The sequence below is a fragment of the Mobula hypostoma genome, chromosome 13 (assembly GCF_963921235.1).
Source record: "Mobula hypostoma chromosome 13, sMobHyp1.1, whole genome shotgun sequence".
In the NCBI taxonomy this organism is placed as follows: domain Eukaryota; kingdom Metazoa; phylum Chordata; class Chondrichthyes; order Myliobatiformes; family Myliobatidae; genus Mobula; species Mobula hypostoma.
The window spans coordinates 90,146,895-90,172,616 of record NC_086109.1 but is presented as its reverse complement, the minus strand read 5'-3'; the positions used below and the strand labels follow the sequence as shown (position 1 = coordinate 90,172,616).

The window sequence follows — 25,722 nt, the reverse complement described above, 5'->3', positions numbered from 1 at the left end:
CAATTTAAGAGTGCAAGTGAGACAAAACCTGGTGAGCCAAATGCCAAACCATTGGGATTTTCAAACACCTAGATATTGCATTATTGGAGGTATACTTTTATTTATATAGGGATACAGTACTCTGGCCCAACTGGTCAATTGCACCCATGTGATCAATTACCTATACGTCTTTGGAATGTGGGGAAAAAACCAGGGCACCCAGAGGAAATCCACGTTGTCATGGGGGAGAACATTCAACCTCCTTACAGACCGCTTCAGAATTGAATCTGCCTTGCTGGCACTGTAATAGTGCTATATGGCCCTGCTGCTCAGATTGTGTGTTCTTGTATGTTCGTCCATCGTCATTGATGAAGACCTCGACAACATGATGGTGTCGAGACTAGCGCTTGATTTAGATTTAAGTGAGGGAGAGTTGCACAGCGTCAGCCTCATTCTCTCATCCCAATTCCCGTCTGGATTCAGTGGCAAGACAGGAGTCGAGACGGCTAGAGATGGGACTAAGTGCAGCAGATGACCAGGACGTCTTCTGTGTCTAGTTGTGCTCTACGCATTCCACAATGCTTGCAGAGACCTCCTTCTTGACCGTTGGACCTTCCATTGATCTCGTCCGCTCAATCCGCCAGAGTCTGTCTTCACCTATTGGGATAGACAACTCCCTATCTCACCGAGGGTTTGGTTTAGCCGGCTTGTCGAAGCCGTTGCCTAGGCTGTCACATGCAAACAGCTATGGGGAGCCACAGGTGAGAGCTGACTGCCAGGTGGGGACCAAAGGTGGACAAACCACCTTGAAAAGGACACGACATGTTCCCCCACCAGAGGTGCTACCCCTCCCTGACACCCCATACACCCCTGCTGCTCAGATATATTGTATACTGCAGCATAATATTCCACATATATCTCTGATGTTCCAGCTTTAAGTATGGGATGAGTCTAGCATTGTCTGGAAGAAAATGCATGTATGTGTGTATTTGGAGGAGGGCAGTATCCTGTCAAATTGTCTTGGGTCCCACATGAGGAATGAATATCTAAGGCATGCACAACAGATTGGCTGCCAGAATGTTGGCCTAAGCTGGTATTGGAACTTTCAAAGTGGATTGTGAGAGACGGTGGTTTGGAATTAGCAGTTTGTGGGTATAACAAGGTCAACAACTTAGAAAAATAGTAAACTTTTTAAAATTAGTTTTGATGGTGGAAGATTTAACAATACTTTACATGTACCAGTTACTTCTGGTAACATTATGCTTTTACAGACTTGGATTCTAGTTTCTGGACTATAGGGGTAAATTGAGCCTAATTGTTCAATTTTGTGCTCTGCTGCAATCAAATGATACCAGCTGGTCCTGAAGCCTGGAGATTTCGTAAAGTTTATGGCAATTTGGAGCACAGTTTCCTGTAAAATTAGACATAAGTTGCAACATCTCTGCAGAACGCATAGGATCTGTGTGAATAGTGAAAGAGCCATATACTTCCAAACTAACCAGACTGAAATACCTTCAATAAATAGTGTGGTGTATGAGCCTGGCAGATTCGGGATGAATGATCAGTCATAGAAATTTACGTAAGGGGATCAAAAACTGAAAGGGAAGAATGAAAGATTGGATTCAGAAAAATAGTTAAGGGGCGGAAAAAAATTGTTTCAGAATCTTTTATTTATCACTGACTTCATGAAATTTGTTGTTTTGCAGCAGTAGTACAGTGCAATACATTACTATATTGTGTGTGTGTTTGTGTAAAATGAGGAATAATATTGAGGTAGTGTCCACGGACCATTCAGAAATCTGATGGCAGAGGGTGTTGTGATTGAGATCGAAGTCACCAGAGAGACACTGAAGCTGGTGATATAGAAGTCTTTACTTATTGCAACAAACAGGCATTCTCATGGAGATGCTCTTGGTAGAGCCTCACAAACTCAAAAGTGCATCACAATTTTGTATCCTTAAGATTAAAGTTAACACTAGATAATACAATACAATTCAGTTGTTAAAATGACAGTTTCCTCCAGTACTTTGGGTTGACAAATGGTTCCTTTTGAGGTACATACTTATAATGGAAGCACATTGTAATTGATGAGTCTGAAGGTTAAACACCTTTGGGAGGAAATAATTAACACAAATATTCTAAAAACTTTTGACAGAGAACTAGATGAAGCCCATAGTTGCCTGGATTCATGTAGGCCAATTAACACAACCTCATTTGCCTGATGCATGTGGAAAAATACATTATTGGCACCATTTTGCAAACCATATCTCTAATAGGCAAATTACTTTATTTTTTTTTAACTTCAGTTTACTGCTTGCAATTTACAATTTGCATTAAGAACTCAAGACTGGTTCTTTGAATTAATATCTGCTATATTTGCATAATTCCAGAATACTCCACAACAGAGATAAAGAATGGGTGTTTTCGGGCTCCTATCTCCTCCCCCATGGTAGTAATGAAAAGAGGGCATGTTCTGGATGCTGGGAGTCCTTAATGATGCTGCCTTTTTGAGTATGAATATGTCATAGATGGTGGGTAGGCTGGTGCAGAGTAATAAAATATCGGCAGCAATATTGGAAGGAATTGGACAATCACACGTAAGCATTTATTTTAGTCGCTGGTATTAAAAGGCTGCTTACAGTGGAATAAAAAAAGTTCAAGTTTGACCTAGATTATTTATTCCCAAACCATCAACTACCCACAGTCATTTGTGTAATAAGTTGAGTGATGAGTGCCATTTATAGATCATGGAATTTGTGGAGAAGCATTTTTGGATATAGTTTAGGGACTACCATGCTTAACTGCACATATTTATGTAGTTAACAGAAGCTATTTTCCAAATTTCAAATAATGGTAAGGACTTGATCTCTATTGGAAAATCTGGTGTGATTTATTTTTTTGCTGTAATTGTTCTAGATTTGAAAATACCCTTTGTCTTGGTTTCGAAATCAGCATGAAATATGAGATGACATGGGAGGAAAATTAACAAACCTTGCTTTCACATGACATTTTTAACATGAAACTTGGCAAACTTAAATCAGAGTAAAAGTGTGCACATTATAAATGGAGCCTTTTGAAATTATTGCAAAGTAATACATGGTGAAATGCATTTCAGTGTTGATTTAGTTTTAGAATTATTTCCACATGCCCTTCTAACTTGAAGCTTGAGCTCTTTAACCAAAGCATAGATTTCCTTTTGCTTTTCCAGCTATCTACTGGATTACCTAACGTTGTCAGTTTGTTTTGTATTGTGGACCTTGTGACTCCTGGGAATTGCACTGACAAGTCCAAAATGTTTCCACACTCTTGTTGCTTGAATCACAGGTGAAGACTGTTTGGCCCATGAATTCATGCTAACTGTGCAGATAGCCACACTAACCTGGACTTCCTCAATGCTCCCCAAATTCCATCCCTCATGGGCCTGCAAATTTTTTTTTTCAGGTACTTGTCCAGCTCTGTGCCAAAGTCATAACTGAATCTGTCTCCAACCTTTCAGTACATTCCTAATTCTAACCACTGTTTTTCAAAAGAAATTTTCCTCTGTCTTTAGCCATTAGGCTTTTTCTGTATCCCTAATCTTTATCTATAAATAGAGCAATTGCTCTATCTGATGCCTTACAGAATTCACACATCACCACCCAGAAGTATTCAATATGGAATTAAACTCATCTCACAAAATAAAATATATACGGAGGGCTGAGGGGGATGAAAAGAAGGAAATCAAAATAAATTCCTTTCAATTCGTGTTTCTCGGTGCATGCGCTGATTACGCAGTTTCACGTTACTGGAAATAGCAATTCAGCGCAATATCTAGGAACACAAATCTGTAAAGTGAGAGTTGGCATGTACATATCCCAAAATTCAGGGGCTCCAAGTTCAAATTATTACCCCAAAAATCATGACTCTTGTGTTGCCTACGGGGAGCTCCACACTGATCTATCCTTTGTTTAAAAATAGCCTTTCTCTCCAAATGTTTCCTGTTATTTATCCTCTTCTATTCTTATAGCTGTGCCACCTTTTCTGCTGTCTCCAGGCTTGATGACAAGCCTGAGCAACACACAAAATGCTGGAAAAACTTGGCAAATCAGGCAACATCTCTGGAGGAGAATATAGTCAATGCTTCAAGCTGAGACCCTTCAGGATTTTAAAGGAAGGAGGCAGAAGGCAGAACTGTCTATTCCCTTCCATAGATGCTGTCTGACTTGGGGCGTTCTTCCGGCATTTTGTGTGCTTCTCAAGATTTCCAGCATCTGCGGAATCTTGGTTTAATGACAACCTTTTTGTGACTCCTTATCGAGTACCTTTTTGAAGTCCATTTATACAGCCAAATTCATCTCCTCCATTGACTTTCTGTTACTCTTATCAGAATTGTTTATCAAGTTAATTAGATATAGTTTGTCTTGAGCAATTCCCTACTGGACTTCTCCAGACAGTGCACACTTACAGAATACTGGAGAGTCTGACCCTAATTATTGCTTTTAGAACATTCCCCACCACCACAATTACTGGTTTATAGTTACTGGGCTTATCCGTAGTATGTCCTATTTTGAAAAAGGGTGTAACATTTAGAAATTTCCAGTCCTTGATTACCACCCTAAATCAGTAGATTATGACTAGTGCTTTTCCAATATCTACCGTCCTTTTTCTCAGCAGTTTGGGGATGCATTGATGTGATTTGACTGCTTCAACTGTATCTGACCTGTCTAGTTGTCTATCAGTTTCTAACCCAGAATGATGTAAACATACTCATTTTGTATCTGAGCCATGTACTGTAACTGCACGAGTAAAATTTCATTTGGTCTGACAGTTTTTTTCAATCCTTTTCCTCCATATACCTATAGAATATGTTATTTTTGCTGCCAGTCTTTTCTCATCTCTCACTTTTCCTGTCTGACTTCCTTTTAGTAATTTCTGCTTGAACTTCCTGTAATCAGCCCAGCTCTCACTTGAGTTAGTAACCTGATACATTTCATAGGCTGTTTTCTCTTCTCTATTTTGCTCTCTATTGTTTTTGTCATCCATGGAGCTGCCTTTAATTTCCTTACCCATCTCCCTTATGGGAATGTACCTAAACGGCAGCTGAAATATTTCCAGCATAAAAGGCCTCCCATTGTTCAGTTAATGTTTGCTTGCCAATTCACTCTAAGACCCTTTTTAAATCCCCCCCCCACCTTTTTTTAAACATTGGAGACTGCTAATCTTCAATTTCAATTTACCCAAGGATCCTGTTCTAAATCATCACTTTTTGCATTGTGGTTTACTGTCAGCATCAATTGTCTTTTTACCTTGCATGGGATTGGAGGTCTCCATCGTGAAAGAAGTTTCAGTAGTGTGATCAACTCAAGTGGAGTATGATATTCTCCAAAGGGGTTATTCCCTTAATAGGGAGCACCTGTGCATAGTTTGTGTAATGGGAAGGCTGATGCACAGGCAGCTGCCACACAGTCCTTGACAGATCATGATCAGGGTCCAGTGACATGGAATGCTAGACAACTGGGGATGGTTTCCTGCTGCAGCCTTCTTCCGCCTTCACTGCCGTTGTGGTGTGTCATCATCTTCCACCAGCTCCCCTGCTGGGGTCTTGGTTGGATCTCTGTCTGGAATCTCACCCTTAAATTTACCACCATGGTGACCCTACCAGGAGCTAAGCTGCAGACGGTATCAGTCTCGGGAACTGACAAGCCCCTCCACCACAACAAGGTGAAGATCCTTGGAGAAGTGTGAGGGGAGTAGTATCAATTTGCACACTGAGCTGCCTCTTTGTGACATGTTGTTTTACACTTTCCCTAATGGATTGCATACTCAGTGTTCCTCTGAGACCCAAAAGCTGTTCTTGAGTTGTGCAATATTAGTGCAGCATTAAATATATTCACCGGTTACGTATTTTCTCTGGCAATAGAACAAGTGAATAAACTATGCAGCAAACTTATTAACATCGATTAATAATGCTGGTCAAATTGTTATTAGCTTTCAGTAATTTACTGAATATCAGCATATGCTGGAAATACACAGCCTGTCAGTATTTAAAAAGATAAAATCGGTCAGTTGTTGAGGCCACTCAATTTATTCTGTTTTTCTTCTGTTGGATAAAATGCTAAATCTCATAGGCATAATGTCCACGTCCACTATTGCTCTTAATCTCAGCTAGTAATATGAAGGATCCCACACCTCCTACTCATGGAATGTGCCTCCACCACTTAGGGATAAAAGTTTAACTTTAACTGATGGTGGCCATTTGAGATGCTCACGCAGGATAAATCTGCCTCTGTCAAGGATTAGGAAATTGTGTACCAGCGCTTGCTAAGGAACCCAGAGGAAGAAGAAATTGCAGGTGCTGAAATCTAGAGCATCATACAAGATGCTGGAGGAACTCAGTGGGTCAGGCAGCATCTATGGTTACATTTTGGGTTGAGATGGTTCATTCCCCTCCGCATATGCTGCTTGACCTATTGTACTCCTTCAGCAGTTTGTATATTGCTCACTTAGCAACCAACCTGAGTCACACCAGTGTTTCCTGTTTTGCTTTTAGTGAAGGAGTGTATAGCCTTTAAGACACATTCTTGTGTGTGTATGACTTTTGGCACTATGCTCTACACCGTGGTCTTGGAGGAATACTATTTTATTTGGCTGTATTCATGGGTATCTGCGTGTGGTTGAATTATAGTTAAACTTGAACTTCAGTAACTTTATAAGCACTGTTCCTTGTAGCTGCTGGCGCTGATTACTTTGCTGTTTCTAATTACATCCACCCTCCAGTCCACCTTTCATTAAATTCCATCCATACCATCCCCTCCTTGCCTTTGACTTTTGTCATCATTCCTTTTGTTGACTTCCTCCAGTATTTTGTACATTGCTCACTTTCATCACCCAGAACCTCACATGGTCCCAGAATACATCCTACACAGCCAGGAATGCTCACCAACCTGTGAAAAGGCTGAAGAGAGCTGGACTTTCCCCATCCGTTCTCGTGTCGTTTTACAGGTGCACTGTAGAGAGCATCTTAAAAGCTGCATCTCTGGTTGGTATAGAAACTGCAGTGCAATGGAGGCTCTGCAATGGATATTCAAAACTGCACCAGCCTACCTAGCATCAAGGACATATACAGAAAAGGGCCAGTAACATCATGAAGGATCCCACACACCCTGCTTATGGTCTTTGACCCACACCCATCAGGGAGAGGGCTCTGTCGCATCTCCGCCAGTATCACCAGACTCAAAAACAGTTACTTTCCCCCAAGCAGTTATGCTGATCAACACCTCCACCCACAAACTCCACCACTACTTTATTATTTCCTGTAAGTCATTTTATGTATAGCCTAGCATCACTTTATGGGCATACAGTACAATCCATGTATATGAATGATCTTGTGTATTGTTTTATTATTATTGTGTTTTTATCTTTTTTTTGTGCTGCACCTGATCTGGAGTAACAATTATTTTTTTCTTATACTTGTGTACAAGAAATGACGTTAAATAATCTAGAATGTAATTTCTTCTGTGTTTAATTGTTGAACATTGTCTAACTTGCTGGTTTTCCCTCAATGTCGCAAAACAAAGGAGCTGGTGTTGTGGATTACAGAAAGAATGGAGATGGGCTAATGCCTATTGACATCAATGGATGTGGGATTGAAAGGGTTAACAGCTGTAAGTTCCTCAGCATTCAATCACTGAAGACCTCGTGGTGTGTACACACCAGCTGTATGGTGAAAAAGGCACAACAACGCCTCTTTTACCTCAGACAGTTGAAGTTTGGTATGGGCCCCCAAATCCTAAGAACTTTCTACAGGGACACAATTGAGAGCATCCTGACTGGCTGGTATGGGAACTGTATCTCCCTTCATCGCAGGTTTCTGCAGAGTGGTGTGGACAGCCCAGTGCATCTGTAGTTGTGAACTTCCCATGATTCAGGACATTTACAAAGGCAGGTGTGTAAAAAGGGGCCCGTAGGATCATTGGGGGACCCGAGTCACTCCAACCACAATCTATCCCAGCTGCTACCATCTGAGAAATGATACCGCAGCATAAAAGCCAGGACCAATAGGCTCCGGGACAGCTTCTTCCACTAGGCCATCAGACTGATTAATTCGTGCTGATCTGAGTGTATTTCTATGTTACATTGACTGTTCTATTTATTACAAATTATAAATTACTGTGATTGCACAATGCACATTTAGACAGAGGTGTAACGTAAAGATTTTTACTCATGTGAAGGATGTAAGAAATAAATAAAATCAATAAATAAACTCAAGTCAATTCACGTACACCCCCTTAGCATTATAGTATTATAGTAAAGCATTATAGAAGATGAAGTAGTGCAGACCCTTCAGCCCACAATATTGTGCTGGCCTTTTAACCTACTCCAAGATCAATCTAACTCATCCTTCCTGTATTTTTCTTTCATCCATATGCCTATCTAAGAGTCTCTTGTATGATCCTAATATATCTGCCTCAATCACCACCCCTGGCAGTTATGTGCCAGTGATGCTCTAAACCGATTTACTTTGTCAATTAGTGCAATCAGACATCAGACTATTATCATTTTGGAATTTTGAAAGCCTCTGAACGCCTTACTTATGGTAGAAACAAAACCATCAATGGCTTCCCCTGTTGTATGGTAAGAGTGGGTAAGAGCTCTTGTGTCCTTTTTCACCACACCCTCTAGAAGACCAACTCTCTGGATCAGGAGTTCCCAAGCTGGAGTCCATCGACCCCCTCAGTTAATGGTAGGGGTCCATGTCATAAAGGTTGGGAACCTCTTCTCTAGATCCAGCCCCGTCTCTATCACTTGCAAGTCTTTCTGTGTGATTCTTTATTCAATTTCTTGAAGGCCACAATGGAATCTGACTCCACTACAGTTACAGCCCATGTTCCATTTTCCAACCATGTGCTGTATAATAGTTCTCTTCTCTCACTTCCTTCACCCCACCCCCTGCCACCCCCCCCCAAAACTTCTTAATTCTGTTTATCCCCTTTATTTCTCACTTGTCACCTTTAGGATTTGATCCCTCCAAAGGAAACTGCTACCGACTGTTCAATATGTCCTGACTCCTAATTATTTTGTGTAATACTTAGCCTTCTCCGAAGAAGAGTGGCACGGTAGCGTAGTTGTTCAATTCCCATTGCTGCTTGCAAGGAGTTTGTACATTCTCCATGTGACTGCATAGGCTTCCTTTCACTGTCCAAAGGTGTACTGGTTCGTAGGTTAGTTGCTCATTGTAAATTGCCCCTTGGTTTGGCACTGGTTAAATTGGGGGTGGGGGTGGAATTGATGGGTGCTCAAAGGGTCAGGAAGGCTTATTCTTTACTGTATCTCAAATAAAATCTGTCTGTTTCTCACCTGTTATTGTTACCTTGAGCCAGTGTTTTATAAAGGTTCAACATAGCTATATTCTATTCCTATGGCACACTCATCATTAAAGACCCATCCAATCCCTGACACCCTCTGTTCAATCTCCTGCCATCTGGTAGGGGATACAGAAACATCTTAGCCAAGACCGTAAGACTGAGAAATAGCTTCTTCCTGAGGGCCGTTGTGTAGCTGAATAATGCTACATTCTGGCTTGCCAATGGCCTTTGAGTGTTACAGGCTACCGAAGTCACTTGTTGCATGTAAATATGTTTTGCACGGGCTGGAGTTGCACTGCAATCTTGTTGTTTTGACAATCAAGTTCTACTCTATATTGGTAAAGCTTAGGACTGCCTTATTAACTGCTTTCTCAATCTGTTCTTTTTCAATTTTTTGTCCTCATCTCCTCCCCACCCCCACCCATTCCTTCATCTCCTTTAGAACGGTACAGTTCTCCCATTAAACTTTATCTGCCAACTATCTGCCCATTCTGCCACCTTATCGATCACCATTATCTTTTCAATTCACAAAGCTTGCAAATTTTGTGTCATCCATAAATTTTAGAAATTATCTTGCACTTCCAAGGCTAAACCATGCATGCATATCGGAGAGGTGATACATTTTGAAATTAGATTCTTGACTTCCTGGACAACAGCCCACAGTCAATAATAATAAGCGGCAATATTTCTGCTATAATTTTTTTCAATTCCGGTGCCCCACAAGGCTGCATCGTGAGCCCCTACTCTATTGTCTATACACATTACTGTTCTAACTCTATGACTTGGGTGCCACTATCATAGTTGGCTGCATCTCAAATAACAATGAGTCAAAGTGTAGGAAGGAGATAGAGATCCTAATGACATGGTGACATGACAACTTGTCAGCGAAACAAGAGTTAGCCTTTGATTCCAGGAAGCAAACCATTGCACAAATTCCTCTTTGCATCAACGATACTGAGATGGAGGGAGCTGAGTTTCAAGTTTCTAGAAGTGAACATCACTTGTAGCCTGCCATAGTCCAACCAAGTTGATACCACTGCCTCTGCTTCCTCAGGACACTAAAGAAATTTGGTGTGTTTTCTTTGACTCTCATCAATCTTCTGTCAATGCACTTTAGAAAGCATCTTATCCAGATGTAGCTTAGCTTTCTGAGGCAACTGCTTAGCCCCTGACTGCAAGAAGCTGCAAAGAATATATTATGGAAACCAGTTTCCCCTCTGTGGACCCTGTCTGCATTTTTCACTGCCTTGCAAGACAGCAAACATAATAAAAGACCCCAACCATCCCAGACATTTTCCCTTCTTCCCCATTACATTGAGCAGATGACACAAACCTGAAAGCAAGTACTTCCAGGCTGAAAATAGCTTCCACCCTGTTTGAATAAATTTGTTGAACTGTAGCTATTGCTATTAGATGGATTTTTGCCCTCATATTCTGCCTTGTTATGGTTTTGTGTCATTGTCTGCCCGCACTGCACTTTCACTGTAAGTGTAATGCTGTCTGCAATCTATTATTGGTTTCCTTTGTACCAACTCAATGCACTGTTTTAATAATCTGTACGGAAAGCATACAAAAATAGATTTTCATCACACCTTGACATGTGACAATAAACGAATTTACCAGATCGCTGGAGAGTGATCTATTCACCCTTCGGTGAAAATGTCAACTATTCATCTGAAAATAAAAATATGTAGATGCTGTAAATAGGGCCTGTTACGGATGGTGAGAGTCTTTACTGGAAAGCTTTAAGGGACATCACCATCCAGGACGTACCCACCTCATGTTACTATCAGTGGGGAGAAGGTATGGGAGCCTGAAGACCCATTCTCAACTTTTTAAGAGCAGCTTCTTCCATTCTGCCTCAGGTTTCTAAACAGTCCCTGAACCCTGCCTTATTATTCCTCTTTTGCTTTTAAGTAAAATTTATTTTGTAATTTCTTGTAATTGTGTTGTACTGCTGCAAAACAGCAAATTTCAAAGCTCAGAGTAAATGCATTATCAAAGTACGTATGTGTCACTATATACAACCCTGAGATTCATTTTCTTGTGGACATTCTCAATAAATCCATAATAGAATCATAACTTTAATAGAAAGTAATCATAAGTAAATGAGCAATAAATATCAAGAACCTGAGATGAAGCATCCTTGAGAGTGATACACGTAGGAACATTTCACTGATGGGGCAAGTGAAGTTATTCCTTTGGTCAAGAGCTTGATGGTTGAGGGGTAATGACTATTCCTGAATCTGATGGTGTGAGTCCTGAGGTTCCGGTGCCACCTTCCTGATGGCTGCAGTGAGAAGAGAGCATGTTCTGGTGGTGGGAGTCCCTGTTGATGAATGCTGCTTTCCTGTGACAGCATTTTATGTGGATGTGTTCAGTGGTGGGAAGGGCATTAGTGATTCCATACCAGTCAATATACTCTCCACTGCACATCTACAGAAGTAGAATTACTGCCGTGCTTCCTTCGTAATTACACTTAAATGCTGGGCTCAGGACAGGTCCTCTGAAATAATAACACTGAGGAATTTAAAATTGCTGAATCTCTCCAGCTCTGATCCTGTGATGAGGACTGGCTCATGAACCTCTGGTTTTCTCCTCCTGAAGTCAATAATCAGCTCCTTTGTCTTGCTGACACTGAGTAAGAGGTTGTTGTGTTATACTACTCAGCCAGGTTTTCAATTTCCCTCCTATATGCTGATTTATTGCCACTTTTATTCGGCCTACGACAATGATGTCAGCAAACTTGAATATGGCTTTGGAGCTGTGCTTAAGCAGACAGTCAAAGTGTAAAGCGAATAGAACACAGGGCTAAGCACAGCCTTGTGGTGCACCTGTGCTGATGGAGATTGTGGATGAGATGTTGTTGCTAGTTTGAACTGGCTGGGATCTGCAAGTGAAGAAACTAAGAATCCAATTGTATAAGGAGGTAGTGAGGTCAAGGTCTTGAAGCTTATTGATTAGTTTTGAGGGGATGATGGTATTGAATGCTTAGCTGCATTTGATAAAGAATATCCTGATGTTTGTATCTTTGCTGTCCAGATATTCCAGGGTTGAGTGAAGAGCCAATGAGATGGCATCAGCTGTGGACCTGTTGCTCCAGTAGGCAAACTGGAGTTGATCCAAGTGGCTTCACAGGCAGGAGTTGATATGTTTCAAAGCTAACTTCTCAAAGCACTTCATTGCTGTGGACTTATTTCATGACACATGTCAGTGAGAATAAGCCTGAAAATACAGAAACAAAAATTGCTAGAAGCCCTCAATAGATCAGTCAGTATCTCCAGGAGAGAAACCAAGTTAGTGTTTCAGATGGGAGACACCTTTTCACAACTGGGAAGAAGAGGAGGGAAAAAAAAGCTTGTTAAGTTGCATGTGAATGGGGCAAAGTGATGTCTCCAGTATGATAAAACTGGGTTTGTACTTCATCCCCATGGTCACTCTCATCTGAGCCCATACCTTTTATTTTCCATTTTCTTCTGTTCCTGCCTTCAAGTTTCTACCCCACTGGCAAGCCAACATAAACAGAATGCCAGAGGAAGCATTCTGACTTCTTCCCCCTTCCTTTCCAATCCTGATGAAGGGTCTCAGCCTTAAGCATCAACTGTTTATTCCTCACCATACATGCCTAGAATTTCGGCTATTTATTGCTCTCCATGGAGGCTGTCTGACCTCCTGAGTCCCTCCAACATTTTGTGTTTGTTGCCCTGGATTTCCAGCATGTGCTGAATCTCTTGTGTTTATAAACTAATATTACTCCCTCAGGGTAATGATTGTCTGTCTCCCATTTATTGAATCCCCTGCTACTATTTCTCTCATTTTGTTTTCCTTCTTCCCATCTGTTCCACACTCCCCCCCCCTTCCTCCTGTAGTCCAGTAATGTATTCTCTCTCATATACATCAACCTCTTTAGTTCTTTTGGAATTTAAGTACACTAAGGCTTAACAAACCTTTGGTATGTAGGAGGAAGCCAGAGTTCCTGGCTGAAATCCACAGAACCGCAGGGAGGATACTCTGTCTCCTCACAGGCAGCTTCAGAGGTTAGCATCGAAGCCGGGCTCTGGAGTTGTGAGACAGCTGCACTGAGTGCTGTGACATATAGCTGTTGTGCTCAATTGCCCTCACTCGTGCCTTCTGCTTTCTTGTGCCTCTCAGAAATCTTTTTCCAGTGTTTTATTTTATGCAAAGGTATATGTTGTATATTTATTCAACTATGGGTTACAGTTAAAGTCTCGAATGCTAAAGCTAGAGGAACTATTTGATTTGGAAGTGCTCTGACTTTCTCAGACCTCAATGTTGAAAAACAATTCAAGTAATTTTGAATATTTACTTATTTTGTCGTGCTATGTAATACTGGTTTAATGGGCGATGTCTTCAATCATTCCAGATTATCAGGGTGGCTCTGTGATGTAGAAGTTAGCATAATGTTTTACAGTGCCAGTGATCAGGGTTTAATTTCCACTGTTTGTAAGGAACTTGTATGTTTTCCTTGTGACTGTGTGGGTTTCCTCCTGGTGCTCCGGTTTCCTCCCACATCCCAAAGATGTGTAAGGTTATTCGGTCACAAGGGTGTTATTGGACAGCGCAGGCTCAATGGCCTGGAAGAGCCTGTTACCATGCTGTATCTCTTTTAAAGAATATCTTTATTTTGCCCTTTACTGTATTTTTGCAAATACTTTTCCAATTTGTTGGAAGCCACGAGAAGTAAGAGGTGTTCTAGCAAAGTTCCAAATAGCTCAACTTCTATGTTGTTACTACATTCTTCCAGTGGTTATTTTGATTTCCAGATTTGCCTATTATAGAAATCAAACTTTCATTATCTCTTCCAACCATCATCAGAATTTTGAAAACTTTTCCTATAGTATATTCCATATGGTGGAAACAAAAGCCTCAATTCTTCATGTCTTCATAAATGTAAACTTAAATTCTTGGCATTGTGTTACTGACTCTTTCCATGGCTCTAACTTCCTTCCTGTTGCTTGATGCCAGAACTGCACACAATGCTCCAACTGTGGCTTGTTAAGTGGGCAACTATCCAAAATAATCAAAGTCCAATCTTGACCTTTTGATGCCCTAGCTTAACACATGCCATTTTGTGAACAGTGATAGTCTTGCACATGTGAGAGGTTGCCTATATATTATTGCACCTGTCTTCAGATTCTGGTACGGGTTGTGATTGCAGCTTAGTGTTACATGAAAGAGTTTGAATAGACATTGACACCAGCCCTAGCTAAAATATTTGATTTCGGTTGCACGTAGATTCAGCCAGCATAACCACTGCCTCCCATTCCCTTACAGTTTCACAAATATATAACATTTCAAGTAGGGTCAAAATTTCTGTACGATTTGTAAATTCATTGTACATTTCCATTCATTCTCCTCAGAAATTTTCTAGTAAGCAAGTTTGTCATAATCAACTGTACTTTTAACACAGTTCATATCCAACTGGAATATTTAGGGGTACAAATTAACAATTGTGCTGTTTGTGGTTCGGAGACATTTTTTTGCGGCTCTTTCTCCAAGGAGGAAATGGATATTCAGGATTCCGTGACACTACTTGAAGTGCAAGGAATTGTTCTGACCTGTCATCGTAGCACCGTAATATCTTGAAAGTCACCACCAAATCAGCCGGACCAGCAACAAATAATGTGGTTACAAGGACAAATCAGAGGTTTGATATCAAGTGGCAAGTGACTTGCCTCCTGATAGCATAATAATTTCCACAGTTTACAGGATACAAGTCCGAAGTATGGTGTAATATGTTCTGCTTGCCTGGGTGAAGCAACTGCCTATATTAGGCAAGGTGAAGTCTAAAAACACTCAATCCAACACCATTCAGAATAAATTAGTTTGATTGGTACCCTACCCACCACCTGAAGCATTCTATCCCAATGTCATTGTGACACAGTGTCAGCAGCAAGTACCATTTGTAAAAAGCACTGCAGTTGCTCGTCCAAGCTACTCTGGCATCTTCCAAATCCAGAACTTCCACTCCCAAGGAGGACTAGAGGAGCAAGTTTAAGAACACCACCATTTGCATATTGCACACCATCTTAATTTGGAAGTATATTTATTACTATTTATTATTTATGGTGCAACTGTAACAAAAACCAATTTCCCCCGGGATCAATAAAGTATAACTATGACTATATTGTAATTTTTTTTGTTGACTGATCTAAATCCTGCAACTCCGTGTCCAATAGCAAAACAGGAATACATTCACAGGAAGGACTGATTACTGAAGGCAGCTCACCAAAATGGATGGGCAATAAATGCTCACCTTTCCAGCAACATCCATGTCCTGAAAATATATATTTTGTAGTTTCCAAAGTGATTAGAATTCCCAAGAAGCTATATTAATAACTGTTCCAATACAAAATGGATGCTTCTTTTTGTAAATGCAATACTCTTAAGCTGAGGAAATGAGTTCTGCTTTGGATGCCTGCCAGTGCACTCCTGGCAATCTGTTGATTGAGCAAAAATCAATGGGAGGACTGTCTTCATATTCCTTTCCCATGGGGGGAAGTGTTTAACTGCTGCTTTACTTTTTTTTACAGGTCAGCACACAGATTGGCAATTTGAGTGGGTGAATCATTCACTTTAGCAAGCAATTCCAGCCACTTTATTCCCCTCATCTTTTGCAGTAACGTGTCTGCGTATGAAACTAGTCCTGGATGTCATCAGACTTTATCACCACAAATGGGAATAGGGTATTAACCCTAATGTGAACTTCCCAGATATCAGCACTTTTCAACAAACTTCAGAGAGACTTAGTATATCAAGAACCTGGATTGGTGCTATTTTTGTCTCTTGTGGTTTAGACAGAGTTTTGTCAAATGGTGCATTTTCCCACCACTGTATGTGAGTAGTCCAAGACCAGAAGACACAGGAGCATAATTAGGTCATTGAGCCTATCCACTGTGCTCCACAATTCCATTATGGCTGATTTATTATCCCTCTCAACCCCATTCTCTTGCCTTCTCCCCGTAACCTTTGACACCCTTATTAATCAAGGACCTATCATGCTCAGCTTTAAGTATACCCAATGACTTGGTCTTCACAGCCATCTGTGGCAATGAATTCCACAGATTCATCCACCCTCTGGCTGAAGAAATTCCTCCTCATCATTGTAGTCTCATCAAAGAGGAGCAGCTTTGACTAAAAAATTATGCTTACTGTGCATGTGATTACAAGGGAATGACTTTGTACTTTTCCCAGGTTAATTTATTGGAGTCACTTCTGTTCTTGTTATATTTTTGGCCTTCAGGGTGAGAGGTTTCCTAATTACTAATTGTGCTAATTGCCTTCTTGTGATCAACCTTGACTTGAAAAATGCAATTCCAATATTTATTTAGCTTTTAACTGTAAATAGCTTTATTGAGCAATGAGAGACATAAAACTGTCATGTAATTTAAAACTACAAATAGAAGTAGGAGTAACCCATTTGGTTTTGAAAGTCAGTTGTCCCATTTAATATCACATATGCATCTTTCTGCTCCAATCCCAAATCCATGCAATATTTTTGTATCTAGACTCCTATTGTTTGGTGTTAAATTCACAGAGTGGACAACCACAGCCCTCTAGGATGAAGAATGCCAGATATTTGAATGACAAAATCTCTCAATAGACTTAAATAGTCCACCCTTAGTTTTCAATTGGGCTGTGCAAAACATTCAGCAACTATCCTTGCACTTCTCTTTTAATTTTGTTCCAATGAAATTGCTACTCATTTTTTAAACTTTTCGGAATGCAAAATAATGAAGCTGCTCGAAATAAAATCAGAAAAGACAGGAGTTTTTCAGTTCAGACAGGATGTTGGAGAGAGAAGCAATTGATATTTAAGGCTGATGGGCTTTCATCTGAAAGATCTTGGGTCTTTTGGCCTTGTCTGCTTGATCCACCATCCATCATTGAGGAATTCTTCAAAAAGTGATGCCTCAAAAAAGCAGCATCCATCATTAAGGGCCTACCACCCAGGACATGCCCTCTTCTCATTGCTAGCATTAAGAAGGAGGTACAGAGCTTGAAGGCACACACTCAGGTTTTAGGAACAGCTTCTTCCTCCCAGCCATCAGATTTCGAAATGGTCCATGACCACTACTTCGCTATTTTGCTCTCTTTTAGCACTACTTATTTTTATATATTTCTTATTGTATCTTATAGGAATTGTTATATATCACACTGTATTGCTGCTGTAAAACAACAACTTTCATAACAACAGGAATTCTGCAGATGCTGGAAATTCAAGCAACATACATCAAAGTTGCTGGTGAACGCAGCAGGCCAGGCAGCATCTATAGGAAGAAACTTTCATAACAAGTCAGTGATTTTAAAAATATCTGATTCCCTCACTGGACAATCATACTGTATCCCAACCTCTAATAAGCCGTCTCTTAATCTTTCTTGAAGGGAGACACATTTAAACAGGACTTGAGTCTTCATATACTCCCTGAAGAGCAGTGGATCCTCTCCAGGTGTGGGCTCAAACCTAGGCCCCATATAATTGAAGCAAGGCTAGTGTTTGAATCCTTGATAACACAAGTCAAACAAACTATTTGCTTTGCTAAAGACTATTATTGAATAATTTTTGCCCACACCTGCCTGATTAGATCTCAGCTGGCTCCAGATGGATCCTTTGATCTGAACAGGGTCTTAAAAATACCATAAATGCTTGAGATAAAACAAATTCAAATTACTGGGTTAAATTTATAGTTTCTTCCTTAAGTACTTTATGAGAAACAAATTGGCTAATATCTCTATTAGTTTTAGATAAATCTATTTGAAAGTGAAGTTAGTCAGCAGACTTTATTTGCTGTGAGTTTTGAATCTTTGTATAGATGCTGCTTAATCTGCCAAGTGTTTCTAGTACACTAGTTCCTTTAAAACAGATCTCTAATACCTGTAGTTCTTTGATTTTCATATACACTCAGTGGCCACTTTATTAGGTATGCCTGTATTTAATAAAGTGGCCGCTGAGTGTATGAGCATGGCCTACTGATGTTATAGCCTATCCACTTCAAGGTTCTAGGTGTTGTCTGTTCCGAGGTGATCTTCTGAACACCACTTTTGTATCGTTCAATTTGAGTTATTTGAGTTACTGTCACTTTCCTGTTAGCTTGAACCGGACTGGCCATTCTCTTCTGACCCGCATTAACAAGGCATTTTCACCCCAGAACTGCCACTCACTGGATTTTGTTTTGCTTTTCATCCCATTCTCTGTAAACTCCAGAAACTGTTGTGCATGAAAATCCCAGGAGATCACCAGATTCTGAGCCTGTCTGGCACCAACATTCATTCCACTGTTAAAGTCATTTAGATCACATTTCTTTCCCATTCTGAGGTTTGATATGAACAACTGAACCTCTTGACATATCTGCATGCTTTATACATTAAGTTGCTGCCACATGATTGGCTGATTAAATATTTGCATTAATGAGCCTAATAAAGTGGTCCGAGTGTACATTATGCGTAGTCTTAGTTGAAGTGAGCCTTGGATCTGAAATTCCATAGATTTGACGAGGGACACTTGACTGAATTGACAAAAACCCACACTTACAACTTTGTAACAAATAAGATGGTTTGAATTTGACCTGTGCCATCTGATGAATGTTTAGCGTTAATTGGGAACTTGTTCATCAACATCGACACTTATACCTCTACCCTGCCAAGGTAAAGCTTAAAATGGTCGATGTTTAATTGACGAGCTAATACCTAATAACTGCAAATATTCTCCAGATGTTGCTGCATTTCAGAATTGAATTTGTTGTCATTCTATATTCAGCAATATATTCCATGTGTTTTCATTTGGCTTGGACATTATTTGTGACCATCAATGTGGATAACTGGCAAATTCATTGCTAATTATACTAATTAAAAGAATTTGTCCTACAACGGAAGCCAACGTCTGCAGAAAAATCAACTGACACTGAAAACTGTAATGCATTCAAGTGAATTGATGCAGTTGGAACGATGATGAAGGGGAGGCAACATTTCTAAATAGTGATTATCTGAAAACTTAAACTTTGTTCTCAATTGCCAAGAGTGTGCTAATTTACATTGCAAATTCAGTCCATTTTGTATTTATTTTGCTGGGCACTTTTTCTCACTGGTATGTGAGTACTGAACTGACTTTCACCTCTGCATGTGCTTGTTACACCAACTGCATGCATGGTGTATGTTATTGGTTTGGGAGATCTGTCAAAACAGTCTTCATGAGTTTGATAAGATGTGTACAACGTGTTCTGCCCTTATTGGAACTGTGGAAGATCTAGCAATATGCTCACGTATTTTCTTAATAAACTGGATTATTATCTTGGGGGGGGGGGAGCTTTTTGTGTTTTTTTAAGTGACAATGGTTATGGATTTATAACCAAGTTGAGGTCATTGAGGAGGACAGGTGAATTGTACAGAACTGCATTTCTGTATGATTCAAATACTATAGAGATTCTAAAATCTACTGAGCACATCATAGCTGCAGAGGAGCGTGAATTTCACAAATATATATACTGTATACATGAGCCTTGTCACAAGTAGACTGTTACTGGGATCTACTTTCTGTTGCCAACAAGCTATTATGTGGACCTGAAATTTTTCTGTTGAGGTGAGAGCAGTTGAGTAAACAAAGTAATATCACCTCATGATGCACTTGTTTCATGAAAACCCAAGTAAATGTCCAGATTTTTAAAAATATTTCACTTGTAACATTGACCTTTTTTTCTACTTAAGCTTCAGATAATGGCCAGCGGTTTCAGGAGACTTGTTTTGCATTTGCACTGACACCACAGCAAGTTCAACAGATCAGCAACTCAATGTAAGTAATCATTGTTCTCTTTACATAGTCTTCTTTTACTATACTGTCACGGTGGGGAAACTTGAGTGGCTGAGCTAAATATTTTACTACTTAATGTTATAGACCAAATATTAAATCAATTCGTTTTAATATGTTAACTGCTTTTATTCTAAGACTGCATTTGGCCTCAGCCCTAGAAATGGGAAGAGTCAAAAATCATTGTCCAAGTTAAATCAGTTTTTGACTGAGGACAAATTTTAAGTGGTACTTTATTTCAGACTTTTTTGTGGTTGATTTTAAATTACTTGAATTAAAATTGCAAGTATATTAATTATTTGCCATCTTAACCCAATTGTAGAGACTATACAGTCACATATACACATATTGTAAGACTAGGAGGATTTTATATTTAGTTCCTTGAGCTTGTGCACTAATCAGTAAGATAATGATTTCAGTCTTAGAGTTAAAATTAATCTAACATCAACTGTTCCTTGCAAGAGTTCCAAATTTTTACCACCCTTGTTTCCCAAATGTCTGAGGGGCCAGGCTGCAATTTTTAGACGATACCTTCTAGATTCTATCTGCTAGATGCAGAATACTTCCAGAAAGGAAAGTTTCTGTTCATTTGCCCTTAATCAGACTCTTTTAATAGCTTGAACACTTTAATTAAATCGTTATTAACTTTCTCAATTCCAGTTTAAGCAGCCATAGTTTGCACCACATTTCTTGATTTAAACCTTGAAAACGTGGTCATTCCAGAACTCTGTTGCATCAATTACCATGGTGTGAAGCCCAGAGTTGTTTTCATTACTCCAGTTATACTCTTAACAAAGCTTTTTATGGATGTAACATAACATCACTTGTACTCCACTGGCCCCCAATTTAAAAAGCCAGATTTCAATTAAATTATTAAATTGTTTTCTAATTCTGTTTGTGACATGATCTGTGTTCATAGAACCACGTGTCTTTGAAGCTCTATTGTTGCCAGGTTCTTTACATTTAATGTACTTAATTCCAAAGAAAATTAACTCTCAAGTAAATTGAAATCCATTTACTGCATTTTTGCTCACTCACAATATATTTATATCTCATTATTTAATATTTCCATCCACGTTGCTTGCAACCACCCCTACTTTACTATCACTGGCAAACTTGGGAACTTGCATCACATCATTTATCAATTCCCCTCTTTTTACATGCCTGTTATTATCAATCCTTCTTTGCCTTCCAATTGCCAGCATTAGGTTTTGTCTTCACATTGACATTTTTGTATGTTTAATACAGAAAAACAGCTTTGCTTGAATTGGAGTATCAATCATATTTTCCCGCCACTACACCACCAACCCCCGCTTCCGCCTTTACAGGAAAGCATGTTTTCACTACAACATTTTAAACTCTCCTATTTGTCAGCATCTTATACTGCAGATGATTTAACCACCGTTTACTTATTTGGAGAATTATTGCTGGCCTTTAGCCAAGGATGACATGGATAAACCTCTACTATGGTGTCCCTGAGTATACCGTAGCAATGAGGCTTAACTGACCATCATTACAATAACAGTAGTAGTGCTTTTAATTTCTAAATAAATGACAAAACAATCCTGACAGATTGCAAAAATACTAATATTTTTGATTGATAGTCAAGGGTTTGATCTCACTCATAGGTTCAAATAATACTTCCACCTTTTATCTGAAAGATTTTGGGCCTTTTGACCTTGGCTGTTTGATCTTCCCTCAGTGGAAAATCACACCGTATCCTAACCTCTAATAAATAATACTTTGGATTCAGTATCTGGTCTGTGACTCTTAAATCTTTGCAATTCTCCTCTAACATCTTGAGGCAACTACCTCAAAAACATGGATCAAGTACTTATGACAAACTTGTATTATTCTTCCACAATTTTACTAATTATAATTTCTGTTCATGTAAGAAAAGTTTGAAATAGTTTTCCAACAATTAAAAGTGAATGCTGTTCATTAACTTGTAGCATACTGTTTATTTTGTTCAACTGTGAAATTTATTGGTTAATACTAGGTATGGTGGCATAGCGCTTAAGTTACTGGACTAGCATCTAGAATGTTGATACAGAATCATCAGTTCAAATTTTCCATGACAGCTGAGGAATTTCAATTAAATTGAAGTAACTAATCATCATTATTATATACTATGCCATATGACGTGGGTGATCATGGTCACCATGACCATGATAGTTCTTGGTAAATTTTTCTATAGGAGAATTGTCTCCTTCTGGGCATTGTCTTTATAAGACGGGTGACCCCAGCTATTGTCAATACTCTTCAGAGATTGTCTGCTTGGTGTCAGTGGTCGCATAACCGGGGCTTGTGATATGCACTAGCTGCTCATCTGACCATCCACCAGCTGCTCCCACGGCTTCATGTGACCCTGATCGGGGTCTAAGCATATACTACACCTTGCCCAAGGGTGATCTGCAGGCAAGTTGAGGGAAGGAGCGCCTTAAATCTCCTATCTCCACCCTGCCACCCAGAAATAATTAAATCTGGAATTTAAAACACGTCTCCATGACCATAACCAAGACACTTGCAGATTTGTATTTTAAAATTGATCTGATTAACTCATGTCCTTTGGAGAAAGAAATTGGTTTTCTTTACCATCGACTGTGTGGCTTACATGTGACTGCAGAATCAACAGTGTAATTTCAGGAAAAATTAGAGATGAACAATGCTGTTGCCAGCAGCATGCACATTCTGAACAAACAAACCTGGTGGTGCTACCATTTTTTAAAAATTGTTTTGTGGAAAATAGCTTGTCTTATAAAATTTCTGGGCTTTTGGGAAATAGATTCTGTAAATCTCTACATTTCAATGCTTGTGAAGTATATCATGCTATCTTGTACAATTTCATTTACAAATGTAAATTTGAAACTGAAAAATATTTCATTCTTATTTAGGGACATATCGGGGACCAAGTGTGACTTTACAGTGCAGGTTCAGTTACGGTAAATGCATATAATCTGTTTATCTGAATTTAACTTGCTGATCTGATGCTTTCTCCCTCTTCCTTTCTTTCCTTTTGTGGTTTGACTTTTCCATTCTTTTGTATTTGCCCTGTTGAGCTATTTCTAAGAAATATTTTAAAGAAAATTGTCAAAACATCATGTTTAGGGGAGGTGGAAGCTTTTTGATTTCTATAATCTACTTATTTAAAATAATATATTTAGAACCCATGCATCTTATTAGCTCAGGTTTGGTAACATTGTAAAATTATGGGATTAGTAATCTGTAGGTGTAGAGTGAACCATAAATTCAAATCTCAGGGCTGTGACTGAGGAATGTGTATTCAATTAATTAAATCTGCATAGAAACCTGGTTTCTATGGCACAGAATCATTGGACTCTTGGAACAGTCCACCTGGTCTATTAGTTCCCATCAGGATGGGAATCTGTAGTTCTTAATGAGCTTGGCCCATGACTTCAGCTTCTAATGGTGACAGTTGCCTAGCTGGGCAAGGTCAAAATACAACAAGGAATACGTACTAAGTGTTGGACTTGTTAATGAAAAAGGGAATAATGGAAAAAAAAATTATTTAACTTTACCTACCGTATTATCCATTTGGAGAATTATTTAACTTCTTAATACATTAGTAATGCAAACTATATCCATTATTGGTTAAGGAATCAATATTTGCAGTTGGGGATTACTGGAGAACATTTAAATTTTATAATATTTTCTTAATTTTCTAGGTTTTGTTTATCAGAAACTAGTTGTCCACAGGAAGATCATTTCCCCCCAAATCTTTGTGTGAAAGTAAATGCAAAAACTTGTAACCTTCCGGTAAGTATTAAAAATGTTGGTCTAATAGAATTTTTCTTGGTTTACTCTTTTGGGAAAACTATAAGCAAGTTTTTGCTTTCATCCCAGGGCTATCTACCACCAACCAAAAATGGTGTTGAACCAAAGCGACCCAGCCGACCGATCAACATTACCTCACTAGTCAGATTGTCCACGACAGTGCCGAACACGATTGTGGTTTCGTGGTCAGCAGAAATCGGAAGAGTAGGTTTTTCAATATTCATCCTTTCAAAGCAGTTAATTAAAGCAGTATAATGCATGTGGCCCAGATGTTGGGTTTAATATCAGTCAAAGGCAGTTTTCAGAAGCTTTGTTTAACTATAATTAATCTAGTCCTTGTGCATTTCAAGTATACTCTTTGTCCCTAAATGCTAATCCCAATTAAAACTTTCACCAGTATCATTCTACAATTTAACAAAGCTTTTTGATGAATAGCTTTCATGCCACATCCAATCAGTTGAATTAAAAGTAGTTTTGGGTTTTGATTCAGATGTGCATCGAAACCTACTGGCAGATGTGCCATTTGCATTAACAACCAGCACAAACTAAGGATGTGCTGCATGTAGCCTGCAAGTGTCATCACACATTCTGGGCACCAACATAGCATGCCCACCATGTTTAGCAGAACGACACAAGAAACAGCAACAGCAGCTAATAAAAGCCCCTTTCCCAGTTTCCCCACCTCCCACCCACTCACAGAACTTCCAATTGATATGCCTTGACTTCTAAGCAACACACACAAAATGCTGGAGGGACACAGCAGGCCAGGCAGCATCTATGGAAAAGGGTAAACAGTCGACGTTTTGGGCTGAGGCCCTTCATCATGTCTGGGAAAAAAGATGAGAAATTAGAGCAAGAAGGTGGGGGGGAAGGAAGGAAAAAGTGCAAAGTAGGTAATAGGTGAAACCAGAAGAGGGGTAGGGGGTAAGGTAAAGATAGATAGGTACTTTATTGATCCTAAAAGAAATTACGGTGTCACAGTAGCACTACAAGTGCATGGATATATAAATATTAGAAGAGCAGTAGGAAAGAATTTTAAAAAAAGTTACCTGAAGCAGTCTAACAGGAGGGGTTCATCACTTCCCCGGCTATAGGTTGACTCATTATAGAGGCTAATGGCTGAGGGCAAGAATGACCTCGTATAGCACTCTTTGGAGCAGCACAGTTGTCTTAGTCTATTACTAAAAGTGCTCTTCTGTTCAGCCAAAGTAGCATGCAGAGGGTGAGGAACATTGTCCAGAATTGCCAGGATTTTCTGTAGGGTCCTTTGTTCTACCGCATCCTCCAGTGGGTCCAGTTTGACTCCTGTAACAGAGCCAGCCTTTCTAATCAGTTTAAAGTGCTGGGAAGTTGATAGGTGAAAGAGAGAAAGAGCTGGAGAAGGCGGGGATCTGAAAGGAGAGGGTAGAAAACCATGGAAGAAAGGGAAGGGGGAGGAGCAGCAGAGGGACCTGATGGGCGGGTAGGGAGATAAGGTGAGGAGGGGGTTGGGGTTTGCAATTACCAGACATTTGAGAAGTTGGTGTTCATACAGTCAGGGTTGGAGAATGGAATATAAGGTGTTGTTCCTGCAACCGGAGTGTGGCCTCATTGTGGCAGTAGAGGAGGCTGTGGACTAACATGTTGGAATGGGAAGTAGAAATGAAGTGGATGGCCACTGGGAGATCCCAGTTTTTTGGCAGGTGGAGGGTAGGTGCTTGGCAAGGCAGTCTCCCAGTCTACGTTGAGTCTAACCAATATATAGGAGGCCACACTGGGAGCACCGGAACAGTAGATGATCCC

General features: G+C 39.7%; 1 protein-coding gene across 4 annotated transcripts in view; it reads left to right on the top strand.

Annotated features, from left to right (window-relative positions):
- The window catches only part of pias1b (protein inhibitor of activated STAT, 1b), a 224,412-nt gene that overhangs the window by 134,318 nt on the left and 64,372 nt on the right, over positions 1-25,722 (top strand). For all 4 annotated transcript variants that reach the window (XM_063066161.1, XM_063066158.1, XM_063066159.1 and 1 more), the window contains 4 exons: positions 20,046-20,130; positions 23,040-23,087; positions 23,832-23,922; positions 24,010-24,144. In XM_063066161.1, the coding sequence (XP_062922231.1) occupies positions 20,046-20,130; positions 23,040-23,087; positions 23,832-23,922; positions 24,010-24,144 (359 nt within the window). The remainder of the gene's footprint in view (positions 1-20,045; positions 20,131-23,039; positions 23,088-23,831; positions 23,923-24,009; positions 24,145-25,722) is intronic.